The following is a 16,785-nucleotide window of genomic DNA, read 5'->3' as shown; positions in this document are numbered from 1 at the left end:
CTCCCCGTCTCGCGTCGGTGGCGCCAATATATTTCTAATGAAAAGTACTCAAGCCTGGATTGTGTGAGGCAACATGGCAGACACCGATCATCCCAGTGTTTAGAACTGCAATTACAATCAATATCCTTCTCTTAAGCATTTGAAATCATCTGAAGAACACTGCTGCTGCCATTACAGACGCTTCTTTATCTTTCATTTAGCTGATAGCAGATGGAGCACGGTGATATGATCAACACCGGTCCACTGCAAAAACGAATGGGGGGGTGGGGGTGGATAGGCGGAGCTCTGCAGCGCAATGGAATGTAACGCCAGCCTTCAAACTTTGATCACATAACAAGCTTAGCTCTGTCAAATACTTTATTAGGAAGCTTGACTAAATGCCAAAACGGAAAAAGCCGCTTTGCCATCAGTGCCAGTGAGATGGGGCTTTGTTTAGTTTGTCTTGGGTGTGTTGTATGGTAGGGCTGTTTAACACACGTTAGATTAAAACAGCTAGACGTTGACTTTTGTTTTTATTCACATTCAACAGATGCTGATTGCACCACATTCCACAGACTTTAAGACCCACCGTGAGCCTTCCGGGACTCACTTTGCTTTCTGCATATAAATCTAAAATCTCAAACAATAAATCAAATAAGAAAAATAAACAAGATCATAAAATTAGACCAGAATTTATTACAAGATAAAAAAATAAAGCCAAAAGCAGGAAAGGAAGAATAAACAAAGCATAAAAAACATGGAGAAAAGAACCATCTGAAAACATTTGTGTGTGCTTCATTTAAAGAATCTCATAGTCAGGCACATAAGCGATCAAAGAAGACCCAGATCAATCTCACCCCGCTAAGGACAGCCGTCCAATTGACGCCACAGGCCCTCTGACCGCTGTGACGGACGGAGGCTTAAAATGCACCAAGAGAGAGCCACTGAGTTGACTCAGGCACAAACTACCAGAGATAGCGCAGACTATCTCTGGTAATGGACGTCTATTGATGCACCACCCGTAAGCTTGGGTGGAACTTGGTACATGGCATGCAAGAGAGCTGTTTCTCTTCGACTCTACTTTGTCGTTTGGATGTTATCGAATGCAAACAACTACCGAAATAGGATATTATAAATACCAACGTGCTTCGGTTGAAGCCAAGTGAGCACACACTGATTGGGTGTGTGTTGGGGGGAGCCTTGGCAGAGTGTGTACAGAACAAATTTAGAGACTGGCCCATCGCGCATCAGCCCACAGAAAAGCCTCTCCCAAGCCTTTCCCTCTCCCAAGAAAAGCTCATCAAAACAGTCCTTAAAATGTTTTCTTTGACAGTTTTAGAGTCTGTTGACCTGATTTCCATATTCTCCATTGCTCTAACCCGTCACACTTTAATCTCAACACCTTAAATCTGTCCAGTCAGCAGAAAAAAATAAAGAAATGATTAAAAGTTTGATTATAAACATCCTGAAACCCCACCCCACCTACAATGTAAACAAAAGCCCTTGCAGCAGTAGGCCTTCTCTGATACCATCTCCAACGGCTCCTCATTGTCCTAAGCATTGTCTGTGTCTGGTGGCCGTGAGAAGGTCCTCTTGGAGGACCCACGACCCCCTCCCTCCGCCTGATGTGGTCAGAGTCTGTTCGCAGGGTCACTGGTACTGGAGGTAGTTCTTGAGAGTCTGTGGCAGGGGGAGTGTGTCGATGTGATGGATGCGCTCCCTGCCCAGCGCCAGCCGGGCCACTCTCCTACATAGGTCCATGAGGGGGAGGGGCTCCGCTAGAGAGAGAGAGAGAAGGTTAAAGTCAATGACACATTTGTCATGAATGACTTGCTTGTCATATGATGACGTCTAGAGCCCCCTGGCGCCGCAAAACACGAATGGCTTGACTTCAACAAGATTACACACACACACACACACACACACACACACACACACACCAAGTCAATAGTTTATTGAATTATACCAGTTCACTGCTTGGCGACATCTTTCTCCAGAAAGAAAAATGTGGCTTGAAGCATTGTCTTTTGATCCCTAATAATTAGCAAGAGCCTTCCTCCAAGCCTCTACTTTGGGGTAACGACATCAGAATGAAAACCAGGGTATCTGCACATTTTACAAATGTAAAGACTTAAGACCTTTAAGACTTTTAAAAGATAAATACGACAACTTAAAACTGTTTTATGTAATAGGTTTATACTAACTTTTAGAAAATGCACACGTTTGTCGAACAACATGGTGCATTAATGTCAACTGTTAGACATGCAAACATGCAAAGTGCTTCGATAAAGGGCGATCCTTCTCCCCTCCTTCACTTAAAATCACCTTAAAATGTACACCTCAAAGTACATAAATACATCAACCTCCACTGGAGGTAGACGCATTGGTTGAGCACTGGGTGGTGGTTTTGTAAACATTTGAATAGGTAAACTACCCGACTGATCCGCGATGAAGCGCTTGTGTTTCTCACTTTTCGCGTGGGAATCTAGGGCTGTTTGACCCATTGTCCCCAACTGTATAATTTTTTTGCCAAGATCACATCGGGCCTCCTTAATGCTGTCAGTTTTATTCAACCAACCCTTATATTTACCATCCTCCATCCAATTGTCATTAAACAGACACTTGCCCATAATGCAGGGCTCCAGACTAACTTGTTGCGCTGGTGCGCCTAACTATTTTATTTAGGTGCACAAGCATAAGTTAGGTGCACCGAATTTTTTTATCATGTGGCCTTTAACGCCACAAGTTCACGTTTTTAAATCGCTTTCCATATACATTCATATATTGTGTATATAAAAAGAAAGAACGTGTTTAAAGTGCTACACTGAGAGGCAATTGAACAAACTAAACCATTTTAAGCAAAATAAATTAATTATTTTGGAAAGTGCTTCACTAAACTGAGACCGTACATGTCGTATTTTTGACAGTTGACCCCTCTTTTGAAAGTTCAGGGCAAATATAATTTAATGACATCAGGCCAAACAATCATAACACCATATGGCCACCAGATAGCTCTGAACAACATGTGTTGAAGGCAATTTACCCATTTCCTCAGAACCCGTCATTGTTGGTAAACAACATGTTTAGTGGCAAAATTGGGCACAGAAAATGGATTATCTGTTCATGGTGGTTTTATGCCCTCAATTTTGAGGACAAAAACAACAAAAGGTAAGACATTAACAATTAAAAAAAAAAATGTGGTTGTTAAAGGAAAGGGGAAGTTGGTTCTTGATTTGTTATTTGCGAGTTTTAGTCACAGAGTGATATGGGTTGGACTGTTGGAATCAATGGAGGCTCAGCTTTCATACAATATATAGTTTGTGTAGGTCAAATACTGTGAAAAATATCGCTATTGCTGTGCATGTGCACAATTATAAAACCTAAAACCTTGTTCTTGCATATGGGTTTACATTTGTCTTTTGGCTTTGCTTGGTAATTTGCCTCAAATCCAAAGTATTTCTAAATAGCACTCCTGCCGTTTTCTTTCTCTACCTAAAGCGGTCAATGGAAAGAAATGTATTATTTTCTGATCCCAGTCATTAAATGCCTTGGATTACACATATGTTTTGTGTGGGTCCAAATAATAATTTTTCACATAAAGAGTTTGACCTTTTATTGTGCAATTGTTCAGTTAAATGCTATAGAGAAAACACAATGACAAAGACTACACGTCTCGTATGTGACGTCATGCTCCCTGCGACTGGCGTGGACAAGACCGACAATCTCCTCATCGGCATACCTGAAAATCTACACATGCCCCGACTCAATGGTTTTCACCTCTTTCGAAGTCGTTGTCCTCCCCTTCGAAAAGAGTGGTGAAGTGGAGCAGAGAGATCGCCATGCCTGTACAAGAGTGGTGCTGCCGTATATAATTCGAGTCGAGAGCAGCGAGGGGCTGTAGTTCACAAAGCATTATCAAACTTCCTCGCGAATTTTTTTGTTTTCTTTGTATGAAATATTATAATTACAATCCACAAACATGTGTAATCCAGGGTGTTCTGGACCCTATTCGTCGCTGTTTTTATGCTGAGGTTTTTATTTTAGTCTTTATTTGTTAGTACTTCCGGTCAGTCCGGAAGTGGCCATTCCGGAAGTAATTCCGCTGAATACTACTTACATTAACACTAGAGAAATCGCATCTTCCACCTTTCTAGTCTTGCTAGCTGTATGATCGCAATGTTTGTAAGTACTGCAGCTTCTTAGGTCCTTAGCTACGCATCAGCAGCATTATTTTGCTTATTGGATCATCGATTTGTACCAGTTTATATGGCGCCAGCTATGTTTTCCATATCTGTTTATTGCCTGTGGAGAGAGAGTAAAGCTCCAACTTTCGTGCACTTAGTTATTGCAATATGTTATATTGTGTTTTTGCATTTTAAGTGCATCCCGTTTTGTAACTGATATATATTTATGTTTGTGTTTCAGTTTCACTCTTTGAATTTGAGTAAACCTTCCTAAACGGCACCATGCTTCTTGGAGTTATTCTTTATCAATTAGTTTAGCTGAAATGGATAGTGAGATTGCTGCTCAGATCCACCCAGACCAGTACACAGGGCATATAAAGACTGGGACCAGAAAGTAATTGCTTTCTCTTCATTGAAACCCATTCATATTTTACGATCTCAGAGGTCCCATGGGGGTCTACCGCAAGGGGTGTACTTACGACCTCTATAGAGATCCAGTGCCGAATTACTGCGAGAGACCGTGTTCCAATATATCCATACTATCCGTACTTACTAGCCTTAGTTTGAGTACGTAGGGCGTTCCAATTCAGACCGGGCGAAAATAAGTGTACTGAAAGGACCCGGATGGTGTACTCAAAACGGTCAAATCGCGAAAAGTGGATCGATGTACACTTTTCGTACTCAACGGCAGCCATCTTAGCTACGTAGCGGAAGAGGGTGGAGCCAGGCTGACCCAAAGTCGGCGCATTTCCACATAGCTTGCATTAATAGTCATTTTGTAGTTTCTATAGCTTTTATAGCTTTTTAGAGCTGCTAGGCGTAAAGAGTTCACCGTTCACAGCGGGATGTTTATTGCGGTGGAGGAGCTGTGGCGGCAGTCGTGATCGTAATTTCCGGTTAGTGCACCACAGAGTATTCGATTTGGAACAACACTGACATCTGAAAATTAGCGCACTAAGTGAGTACGGATAGTGTACTACGTTTAAGTGTACTCGTGGAAGTATGGATATTGGAACACGGGTCAGGAGTGAGTGGGGGAGGCGGAGCTATGTTTGCGCTGATGGGTGTCTGTTAACTAGCTGTCGGAGAGAAGATAGCGAGTAAGGGTAGTGGTCAGGGGCGAGTCTAGGTTCTGATTTTTGGTGGGCTCTAAAGTGATGAAAGGAAAGACGACTGTTTGGATGAAGTAATCAAATGGATGTGAACTGTAATAAGAAATTTGAGGTATAATATATTTCCTTTGGGTAATTTTCACTCAGATTACCATATTTCCCCCTTTTTTGTATTTACAGTTACTGAAACACATTGGTTTTCAAAGTAAACTATACATGATAAATATGGAAAATGGATACTAAAATTGTGAAGACAAAGTAAAATGCGAACTTCAAAACAAATATTGTTTCATTGATATCAGAATATTGTTATTATATTATGAACATACATTTTTATAAGACTTGTGATGCAAGAAAATCAACAAGTTTAACATGTAGGCCTACTAGCCTAATTCTATGAGAAACAGAGCACTTTTTTGAGAGCACTAAACTGCGTCGCCTCACTTTCAGGGACCTATACATTGTTATAGAACTTGTGATGCAAAAAAAATAACAAGTACAGCATTTACTAGACTAATGGTGCGTAGCATGATAAGGCACAAGGAGCAGAAAAAGTTGACAAGGGTGCTCATTTTCAGTTAAAAAAAAACGCTGTCATTATTTTATCTGAGGGCGTTTTCAGGGCGAGTCATAGTATTAGTAGAACATGTTGTAGGCCTACTTATTGATTAGCTCACGTTGTTATGGCAATGAAAGCGCCCTCAACTGATAAAATAATGCCAGCGTTTTTTTAAACTGAAAATTAGCACCCATGTCAACTTTTTCTGCTCCTTGCGCCTTATGCTTATCATGCTATGCACCATTACAAGCCTCTGCCGACTAAAACATGAAGCAACTCAAGAAGAGGCATAGATAGAATCACCTTGTGGTCAACTGTCATTTAATAGACATCTGACAGATTATGTCAAGGTTTTAAAATTAATTATTACCTGGTGATGTTATAACACAGCTGGAAATCGTGGATTTTCTAAAAAAGAGTAGCTAGCGTCTTTGACAGACGAAACAGCAGAAATTATGTTAGGTTCGCTCGTGCTGCATTTTTGGTTTTGTCAAACAGGAGACGCCCACCCACCAATCAGAGGTAAGAGATGGTTGCGCTCGATTTCACAAGCCGGTAGTAGTGGAATATTTGTGTATCGATAGTGCAGAAAATGATTATTGAAACCGTTTAAAAAATCCAGTATCATGTTCATCAAAACTTTCACCCAATACAAAAAACAAAAACCGCAGCGTGAGAGGCAAAGCATTTTATTCCCTATTGTCCCTCCTTAACCCACATATAATTGTTTTATGTGAGTCAATTCAATTAATGGGACCCTTTGAGTGATGACCTTAATATAAAGAAGGTGAGCATGGTGCTTCCTCACAGCAACAAGACTCCATAGCCTGCACTGGAAAATTGCTTGTGCGTGCAATTCTGTGTACATGCAGGAATCCCAGGCACTGCTGAAATGATTTGTAGTCCGACCACAGGCCTGTCTTGGGCTATGCTTTTTGCCTCGACAGGGGAAATGTGTTGTCATGAAGAGTGAAAGTACACCCTCTTAAGAGGCTTTGGTTCAATAGTTTATACACTTTACCAAGTACATCACATGACGTTTTTTTTCTACTCAAGGGGTCCAAAAAGTACAGAGGACCCAAAGGCAAACTGAAAATCACAGGGTAGCCAGTTTCCAGAATGGGCTGATATTCACTTAAATCAAGCAGTACGAGTTGGCTTTGTTGGCTAAATGACGATACTCTAAATCCTGGTCCGTCACAAGGTGAGAAACACCTGGCTTTGGGGTTTGCAGAGGGCCGTCGTGTCATGATTCATACCGTCTGACAGTGTAAGAGGATGTACTTTATTACGCTTCATGGCCCTCGTGGATCTACACGTGTGCCACATGCGCTGCAGTGAGCCCACATCCTTCAACCCCCCGGTGAGGAATGAGCACTTCGTCGGCCTTGACAGGTCCCATCAATCAGCCTGACGTCACCAACAGCGACGCCCCCATCCCCACAACCAGCGCCCAACACACAGGCAGTTACTATGGTAACCGACTCCTCACCTATGTGCAAGGTCACGTGACTAAACACGGCAGATGTGCGTGTGTTGAGTGCATCCACGTGGCATTGCTGTTGGATCTCAACAGGTGTACATGGCCCTCGAGTCTTCTCTTCCTTTTTCACTAAACACTAATACAGATCAGACATATATCAACAACAATAATAATCTCTTCAGCAAATTGTCTCGGCAACCACAAACCCACAGTTCGCACAATGATCTACATAGACGCTGGGACTCATCAGTGGCCATAGCGGAGGCCTAATGAGTCAACACTCCATGCAGTGTCTGTCTGTATTCTGAGATGTCATTAGCTCTGAGAAACAGGTGCCTGCACCACCACCGGGGGAGCCTCGACATGGGCCTGAAATATACCTATGGTGCCAAAAAAAAAAAGTGCCAGAGACTACATCCCAATCCCGGTCTCCATAGCTAGGGTTGCCGAGGGCAACATCTGGTCCTGGGCGCAGAGCATGCTGCAAAGGTAGAATAGATGAGGATGCTCAGGGAATTGTCTGTCCGTTGTCTCAAGAAATACACAGCTCGCTTGACTTAACAGCTTGGCCAAAATAAACAAGGTGATTTGGTGATTTTGGGAGTGGTATTCTGCTAAATTTTCATCCAATCTACATTGCAGCTTTACCTTGTTGGTCAATAGAATCTTATTGCCTTTATAAAAAAAGAATTATCAATATATTTGCCCAAACTATTTGGTAATGACTGGGAAAGATTTGCATTTGCAGCATGGCATATCTGCTCATGAGCCATTAAGAATTGCCTCTGTGGGAAATGCCAGTAAGATGCAATATGTATGATGCTGTTCTCTGGGGATCCGTCTGAAAATAGTCTGAAAGAACATGCTGAGAGGGGAACTGTACTTCCCCTCTCAATAACACAAATCATGTGGGTCACAAAATGCACAACATACCGTTTTTAATTAGGTGGTTGGATTGGATTAAGGAACACAAAATATCACAATTCATAAATTTCTCGGGTTTACCAGATCTATATCTACACTTGAATACGGCAGGCTCCATTCAAAAATATCTCAAGCTATCCTTTAAAAGAGCTTAACAGCAGGAAATGGGTCGAACAAGGTGTACGTCGTTGGCGTGCCTTGTTGATCAAATGAAAACAGGCATTTTAGACAAGCCTAAAAAGGAAAATAAAACCGAACAAGCAAGATAAATAATGAATCCATGCTAATCAGCTCGAAGGTTAAGTGGAGTAGAAGGCAGCCGCCGCTTCTCCCTGTAGCCCGCAGCCTCTAATAGCTAATAAGTCATGTGGTTTGTCAGTCCATACAGTCCAGCCCTCCCCCTGCTGTCCCCTTGTCTTTTTCTGAATGGTCAGAGAAGAGATTCTGACAGGTTGATGGTATACTTAAAGATAAGATGCAGTGGACCCCGTCACTGGCTAGGGGTGGTTAGGGACCATTGGATGCGTGATACACGACGGGGAGCCCACAGGACAGGCAGATAGAGCGAGGAGAGTCAGGGGTGGGAACGAGACAGGCCCGAGAAGATGAGCAGACATACATTCAAGAGAGTGAAACTCATGTGTGGTCTACTTTGTAAATTATTAAAGGAGTATATTTCAATGCAAATACAACCTCCACTCTCGTCACGCAAAGCCCACAAGTCTTGTGCACAAACTTCTGTGCGTGTGGGTGTGGGCTTGCTTGCGTCAAACGCACACATCGTCTATACATCTGCACCAATGGAGACGCCCCATTTATGTTCTGCAGGAAATGAAGGCGATGAAAGGTCCACCCTGTTGGCCCAGTTTCACAGGTGCCCTCCCTTTGTTCTTCACTCACTCAAAGTAACACACGCCACTGTGGCTACGGCCAGGCACCGGGACTAAGGTGGAGGTTGTTCACTTCACACCCGGTGGATTTTGAGATTAGCATATGCCATAGGAGCTGCATAATCTAGTTAATGTGATGTATGCACATTCTCAAAGAAAAAGGGAGAGATGGAAAAGAGGAAAAAAAACTAGTTAAGGAACAGGCAGCCTGAGGACAGAACAGCCTGAGTGACCAGAGGGAACAGGAGGAGGGCAATCCATCAGTCTCCTCTCCTAATTGGAAACGCCGGTGTCCAAATTGAATTGGCCACTTGAAGCGGAATCCAATCGCCGGGTGAAGCGAGCGGACGCGGGGGTCACATTTTCCTCCCCTCTCCAATGTCCGACTTCCTGTTACCTGGCGGGAGCAAGCGGGCGTAAGGCCAATAGAGAAGGAGAGTACGGCAGTCAACTGGGGCACCACTCTCCGCAGGCGCCTCCCTGGGGTTCACTGCTGCCTCCAGTCTCGTAAAAAAAAAGGAGGCCAGCTTGGCGGCCGTCTCAATATTTATTTAGTAGCCTGGCCTGATGCACCTGCGGACGCAGTCGGACACACTGGAACTCGGGCAATGGGGACAAATAGTTCCCATGCATGAGATCTGCACCCGCTGCATGTTACCCGTGCTCCAATTTCCTATCTCTCGTCTAATATTTGAGGTCGTTGTTTGAATCCGATTGGATGAATGTATTAAAATGAACATCTAATCTTCATGACGGGCAGCAGCTTGACAATTACTGGGTTAAACAGTTAATTGCCTCCACTTTCTCTGTCCCGTTTTCCTACACCACGCTATTTACCCTCTATTTCCTTGGCAACTAATAATACGATGTGTAGAGACCGTATGGGGGGTGGGGGTGGGGGTGGGGGGGGGGGGGGTAATAGACTGGATGCAGCATGAGGAGAGAGACGCAATAGAGACACACAAAACCTAATGGGGCAGTGGCGGGAAATTGGGTTACTTTGGAAAAAAAAGTGCGAGCATCTCGGTAGACGTGTGTGAAAGGCTCTCCCGCGGCCTGTATGGCTGGTTCCGGTGTAAATTAGTTGTGGGGGGGTCTGCCGTGGTGTCAAAGGGGCTGCATTGTTTTGTACTACGGCAAGACAGCGTAAAAACAAACACTAAAAACATAATGGCAAGGTAGGAGTTGGAAGTGTGTCTGAAGGTGTGGGCCCTTGGGAGCCAGATAAATGGAAATGGAACAAAGCAGAAAACTTGACTAAAAGCTTGAGAACATTCAACAAACAACATCTTAGGGGGTCAATGTGGAAGACATTGAGACTATAGCTCTGTTTACAATTCCCAGAATGCACCGTTTTTAATCCTTCTATTAAACATCACTACTGATCCATAACTTCTGGTATGCATCTCTTGCTGTGGGTAAAACTGGTCTTTAAACCCTCATTAGCATCACAAGACTCGATGTACACAATTTATGATAGGTACACACTTAGTCATGAAGATCTTAAAGGCAAACCGGACAAGACTAATTGGGAAATGAGGACGTGCGTAAGTAGGGGCAAGAGATTAATGTTTTCCAAAAGACCTTTAAAGCCATTCCTCGACTTGTCACCACAAGAGGACTTGAATAAATAATGCATGCTTGTCAAGGCTAAGTCAAGCTGTGAAAACAATAAGGATGAACTAAGCTACAGATATAGCATGTAGTCACCAGTGATCTACATAGCAACACAAAAAAAAACACAGAATCTCCTCTTTTGGGAAATAAGTTAGCGCAGTAGCACGCGTGTAGCACGTGCTACGAAGATATTCTGGACAAAGTCCAACAGAGGAGGATCCGTTTCATGATCATATACACCTGAAAAACTCCTCTCTACATAATAAAGACTTGATTAATGACATTATAAGCCAATGGCCATTCATCAGGGCATCCCACAAACTGACAGTAGGGTCAGGGAGTTAGATTCCTGAAATTAAACTGCTGAAATTAAAAAAGTTTCCTAGAACTCCAGTTCCAGGAGTAGTCAGGCACACCTTGCCTTTGGAGTTACTTTACTGAATGCCCGCAACAATCATAGTTTTGGGATCAGGAATCATTGCACAGTAGTAGCTTTCCCAATGGATGTTTTATTGAAAAGATGAGCTAGGGATTCAATCGCCAACCTCTTTTTTTCTTGAAATGAGTTTCAGATGCCGTAAAAAATAAAGAAATAATGTACATAACTTTATTTAACAACAAAACACTGTTGAAAAGGCATTTCTCAAACAATCATGCATCAATGCTTGAACACCCCGCCTTCATAATATGATGCATCTACAGTCTTTGTCTGCGTCTGATGAGACGAGATGCTGAGCTCAGAAGCATCCTGGGACATCAACACACAACCACCCACACTTTGAAGCCATGGACAATGGTGTTTCAGCATGACCAGTAGAATGCTCTTGCTATTCTACGGGTCATTGTGTGCAAAAACTGTATCAAATTACATGGTCACCATTACACGCTGGAGATGTGAATGTGATTCCCCTACCCGCTGGTACAGTTGTGCAGAGATGCGAAAGGGGAGAGATTGTATGGAGACAGAATGGGCTTTGAGAAGCCTGCATCACTGTATAGAGAGAGTGATGGGCTGAGAGAGAAACAAGGAGTGAGGCAGACAAAAGGCATAGCAAAAACTAAACAAAAAAAAAAACAGGAGAGCGCAAAGCAGCCAGGAGAAGACTGAGAGCCTTCTTTAAGCCGTTTCCCCATGAATAAACACAGCAGCAGACCCTCTCACTGTGCCTTTTTTTTTTTTTAGATCTGCACAGAGTAGATTGAGCAAGGGTGAGACGTAAAAACCCACGTCTACATAAAAGAAGAATTATACTAACACTTTCAACCTAATGGTGTGTTCGAGATGTCTCAGACACAAGCCTTCCAAGTTGCAAGTGGAGAAATCTCCCGGCTTTCTGGCGGCATTTCATGGAGGCACGCCCCCTTTTGTTTGATCCCTCTCGGAATTCTGAGAGTATACCGAGTTCAGTGAGCAGACAAAAACCAAAATGGCAGCGCTCGTAAAGAGATTTATTTTCTTTGTATTTGTACCAAGTTGGTCATTTTAATGTTGATTTTAAATGCCCCTACAAACTTGATTACATTGCCACTTTATGCCGGTCACCAATTTATGCATTGCACGGTCTTGTTGTGCGTGTAATACAATGTCAATTTGTGTTTTTTGTTTTCGAGCTGGTTTGCTAAAGAGGCTAATGTAGCTAACAATAACAACAACTAGCCAATGACATGACACAATCACAAAGACGATCGGGAACGCTATAAGTGCTATGCGACAGGAAATTACGTCACAAGTGCAACTCGGAAGGCTGGTGTCCGAGGCACCTGGAACACACTATAAATAGCCATTTGAGTCACCCAATAAAAATCAGCTCCACTAACAGGACAGGTCTGCATAGCAGGCGTTAACCATTTCATGAAATGTCATGAAATTAAACTGAGAAACACGAGCCAGAATGTGGCATACCAGTGTACCCCCATTGAGGTTGTAAATGTAGTGTTAAAACAGCATTTTACACTGAAACCATATTGAAAGAGTTGCTTGTAGATCAACTGAAGAGAAGCAACCCCCACCCCCTTAACATAAACCAATACAGTAGATGATGGTATTTATTCATAATGGGTCCCATCGTTAATGCAGCCCCTGTGGGAGGAGGTCCACTGCAGTAATGCATTGATTGATTTCATGACGCGTGTCAATGTGAGTTCAATCTGAATGTAGAGTAGACTATAAATATTAAGAATGTAATTATTGGTGTGGATGCCAAAAACCTGAATATACAAATAAGATGTGAAGCTGTTAAATCTATGAATCCAATTACATGTGAAAACTAGTAATGTTTAAAGCAATAAATATAGTTCAGCCAAAACATGGCCATATACCCTGCTGAAAAACCCAGTCTGTGGTATATTGCAGTGTCAATAACTCTGATCCACTATGTTCCCCTTTCCTTCACTGTACAACATTCATGAGCTAGATTCTCAAACCCTACTAATCTTCCCCTAGTCCATCCATATTCTCATTCTCGCCAGCACTTACATTGGGAGGTTGTGAAAAACACTTGCCCTTCTCCCTGAAGTCATCTATACACCGGGCGGGAGGGACAACACTAGCACCGGTCACAATGTTTGGAGAAGGACGCATGTGCACATAGCACAGGGACCAGTTTATTTGAAAAGATGTTTCGCCATAAATTCAATGTTCTGAGGTGTTTCTATGGCAAATCGAGGGCCGTTAGGATCAAATAAATTATTAGAGCAATGTAGGAGGTATTCAATGGCAGTATACCATGTTTATATACTTAAACTATACTTACCCTCAATAGTGGGCAATGTTTATTTAACAGTTGTGCCAAGCACCTTCAATTATTCAATTTGCATTTCCCGAGGTCATTTTCTTTGAAAAGGTTGAATATCTAGTTTTTTTTAATTGCTTTTAGGTTGTAGTTCCCAAACAGCAAGGAATATTAGGCAGAGCATGTACGAGATGAGCACTGACAATGCCAAGAAGGAAATTATAAGAAAATAAACCCTCATGAAGTTAAGTTTTGGCATTTAATCCCATGGCTGCTGGCGTATGATCAATCGGAAACAAGGTTTTTAATTGGGAGACAGAAAGCCCTGTACAGAAATGTATCAAAACAAACAAAGCCGCGATCCAAAGGAATAAGTTAAAATTTTCCTTTCAAACACATCCCTTGTATTGAGAGAACAAAAAACATGAGGCCACCGAATCTGAAAGCGTGCATTTGAGTTGCGTTCTACTTACGATCCAGCCCGTTGACGTAGCGAACGGACACCTCGCAGTGGCCCCACACGGCGCTGACGATGGGGTACAGCCTCTTGCCCTTCAGGCCTCTGTAGGCCACGCCCAGGTACTGTTCGTCCACCATGAAGCTCAGCGTGCCCTCGTCCATGTCCAGTATCACCGTCAACGAGTCTGGCAGCACAAACGACTCGTCCTCCTCCAGGAAGCAGGGGTAGGTTGGCGGCAAGGTGGACACCGGCCGGTTTTTGCTGTCGTGGTAGAGTCTGTTGCGCCCCAGGTCCCAACCCCAGGACTCTGAGTCGGCGCCCACCAGCGCCGTGTAGCCGACCGAATGCAGCGGGGCCTCGGCCGTGCCCACGCCCACCACGGCGTGGGTGCCCCGCTGCCGGGCGGGCCAGTGGATCCTCCATACGTGCAGGCCACGGGTGTAGCCCACGCGGCCCCGTATGCAGTCCGTGCTCTGGGCCACGGGGTGGCGGTGGAACGTCTGCTTGTCGTCCTCCTTGACAAAGACGTTGAGCGAGCGGTCGTCCGGGTTCCATGCATGCTGGAGCTGGGCGTCGGTGCTGGCCGACGGCATATCCAGCAGCAGGTCCAGCCTGGGGGGGCGGCAGAAGTCCGGGCCCCGCAGCTCGCGGCGCACGGGCCGGTAAGACGGTTCCCCGCGTACATCCACTGATTTGATGCTGCCCGAGATCTTCTGACCCATGGCGACAGGGATGTGTGGGAGCGGGGAGGAAGGAGAGGTTGGTGGCAGCGAGGGGGGTTGGGGGTTGGGTGCTGGTGTTACCTCATTGACGCTGTGGCCACAAGCGTGGTCCCAGGTGAAGGGGTACAGTCACAGAGCCACTATTGGGCCAGGGGCTACTCTGCTCCTGAAAACACAGCAAAAAAGTTACAGTAAGATTACTTCTAGAAACAAATGTAAGCCATTGACAAAAAAGGCCTTCTAGTCAATTCCAGATCAAATTTCAGAAGAACCTATGTAGCAAATGTACTGACAATAGCAAAAATAAATTATGTTGATTTATTATGTTGACAATCATGAGACATTTGTTTGCGTTTTGATTATGTTCCTATTGACCTCCTTGGTATAGGACCCCAGATCCCCCATTAACACCGCAGGAAAGACCATGGTCATGCTTTGAAATGTCTTTCCAACATGCTCGTTTATGGCAGGGAACACACTTAGAAAACGTGAGTCTACAACAGCAGAGTGTAGTAAGCTGGAAGTAGGGAGTCATCCCCCTGACACATTTACACATTCTCCAGACACCCAAAGAGCCCAGGAGGGAAGAGATACAGACACCCACAGAGGATACAAGTACAATGTCTTCTACCACTACGCCAACACCCCTCTCCTCTGCTGCTCCTAAAATAAACATGTGCCTTCACACATACGGTGTGAGTACATGCCTGCTCTGAGGTGATGCCAATTTCAAGAAACGTTTAAGCAAGGTATTATGCTATCAGCATTTTACTTCCACAAGAAAGATGAGACCATATTTACACGGCCTAACACCAAAGCCAGAATGGGCCTCAATAATACACACATTTTACCAAGCTTAATCTCATTCATGCATAATGTTCACCAATATATCAATGTTGAACAAGACTCCATTTCAAGCCTTTTCCCTTTTCTTATATGGATATATTTCCTTTTCTTCATTAATCAAAGCTTAAATCTGTTTTAAACCTTCTGCCCCAAAAATCCATTTGATGTTAGTTGTATTGCCATCATTCATCATTGGTTTGAGAATGTGTTGCTGATCATTTGAAGTAAAGATAGTTGGTAGTAAACATGTCATTGGGTGTAGGAGGATGATGAATCAACTGCTGGTGGTTCCTGCATTCGAAGTATTGGCAGATACTGGCAAGTATCAGCCAATACTAGCAAGTATCAGCCAATACTGGCAAGTATTGATCTGATTGATAACCTTTTAAGGATAGTATAGGACACGACTTTAGGACCCAAAATAGGCAAAAGTCTTTATGGGTGACAATGCATTCTACAAGAGCAGTCTAAAAATCCCTGAAGATAAACAAATAAATGGTATTTTACGTACAGCATTTTCCAATTAGAATCGTGTCAGTGAATAAAACATTCAACCCTAAACCTCATATAGCCTAGTGAAGACAAGCCTATGGTTGGTCCTTCCACCAAAATATCCTATGTATTTAAAGGATTCTCACTTTTTAATCCAAGAATAAAATAGTGTAGCGAATGGCAGTTTGCGGATGAGGGGGATTGTGATAAGTGGGTGTGTCTCTTGTGCATGTGAAGCATTCATAAATTCATCCATGCTTTGGAGGCGTTCATGAATTAGGTAGTTTCCCTGTTCGATAACTAAAATAGGCTATAACTCTGAGGAAGTTGGTATCCAAAATTAAGGTGTTGCCATACAACTGCGCAGTTATGTGATCAAAAGAAACCTACATTTAAGTACCACGGTGCATGAAAACATTGGCTTGTTATACTGCCGTCTGCCATCAAGATTAATGATCACTAAATATTGATCATTATTGATCAAGGGGAAGTCTCGCTCTGAAAACCCGTGAGATTAGTTATTTTAGGAAGAGAATGATGGAGAAAGAGTCTGAGAATGGAATGCCGTCAGGAGTTTGTGGTGTTGCACTACAGAAAGCATAGCTTAGTGTTATCTAAAAGATTTGGGTGAAGGAGGGTTCAGATTGTCATGACAATAGCATCATTCCCTGAAACAACAACTCCCCCAACACGCAAGATTTGAGATTGAAACTTCTCCTTCAGCAAAACTCGTTAAGACACAAACAACAAACAGACCGGGCAAAAGAAAGTTAAAGAAAACAAAA

General features: G+C 43.4%; 1 protein-coding gene across 1 annotated transcript in view; it reads right to left on the bottom strand.

The window, feature by feature from the left end:
• Positions 1–495: 495 nt before the first annotated feature.
• LOC307072454 (SPRY domain-containing SOCS box protein 4-like) overlaps positions 496–16,785 on the bottom strand; it is a 42,734-nt gene continuing 26,444 nt past the window's right edge. Inside the window, exons 3-4 of the mRNA XM_079731759.1 lie at positions 13,954–14,828; positions 496–1,757 (exon numbers count right to left, since the gene is read on the bottom strand). Coding sequence (XP_079587885.1) covers positions 1,630–1,757; positions 13,954–14,662 — 837 coding nt within the window. The 5' untranslated portion in view covers positions 14,663–14,828 and the 3' untranslated portion in view covers positions 496–1,629. The remainder of the gene's footprint in view (positions 1,758–13,953; positions 14,829–16,785) is intronic.

This window comes from Pollachius pollachius, assembly GCF_949987615.1.
Source record: "Pollachius pollachius genome assembly, chromosome: 3".
Classification (NCBI taxonomy): Eukaryota; Metazoa; Chordata; class Actinopteri; order Gadiformes; family Gadidae; genus Pollachius; species Pollachius pollachius.
This window is presented reverse-complemented; position numbering and strand designations above follow the sequence as displayed.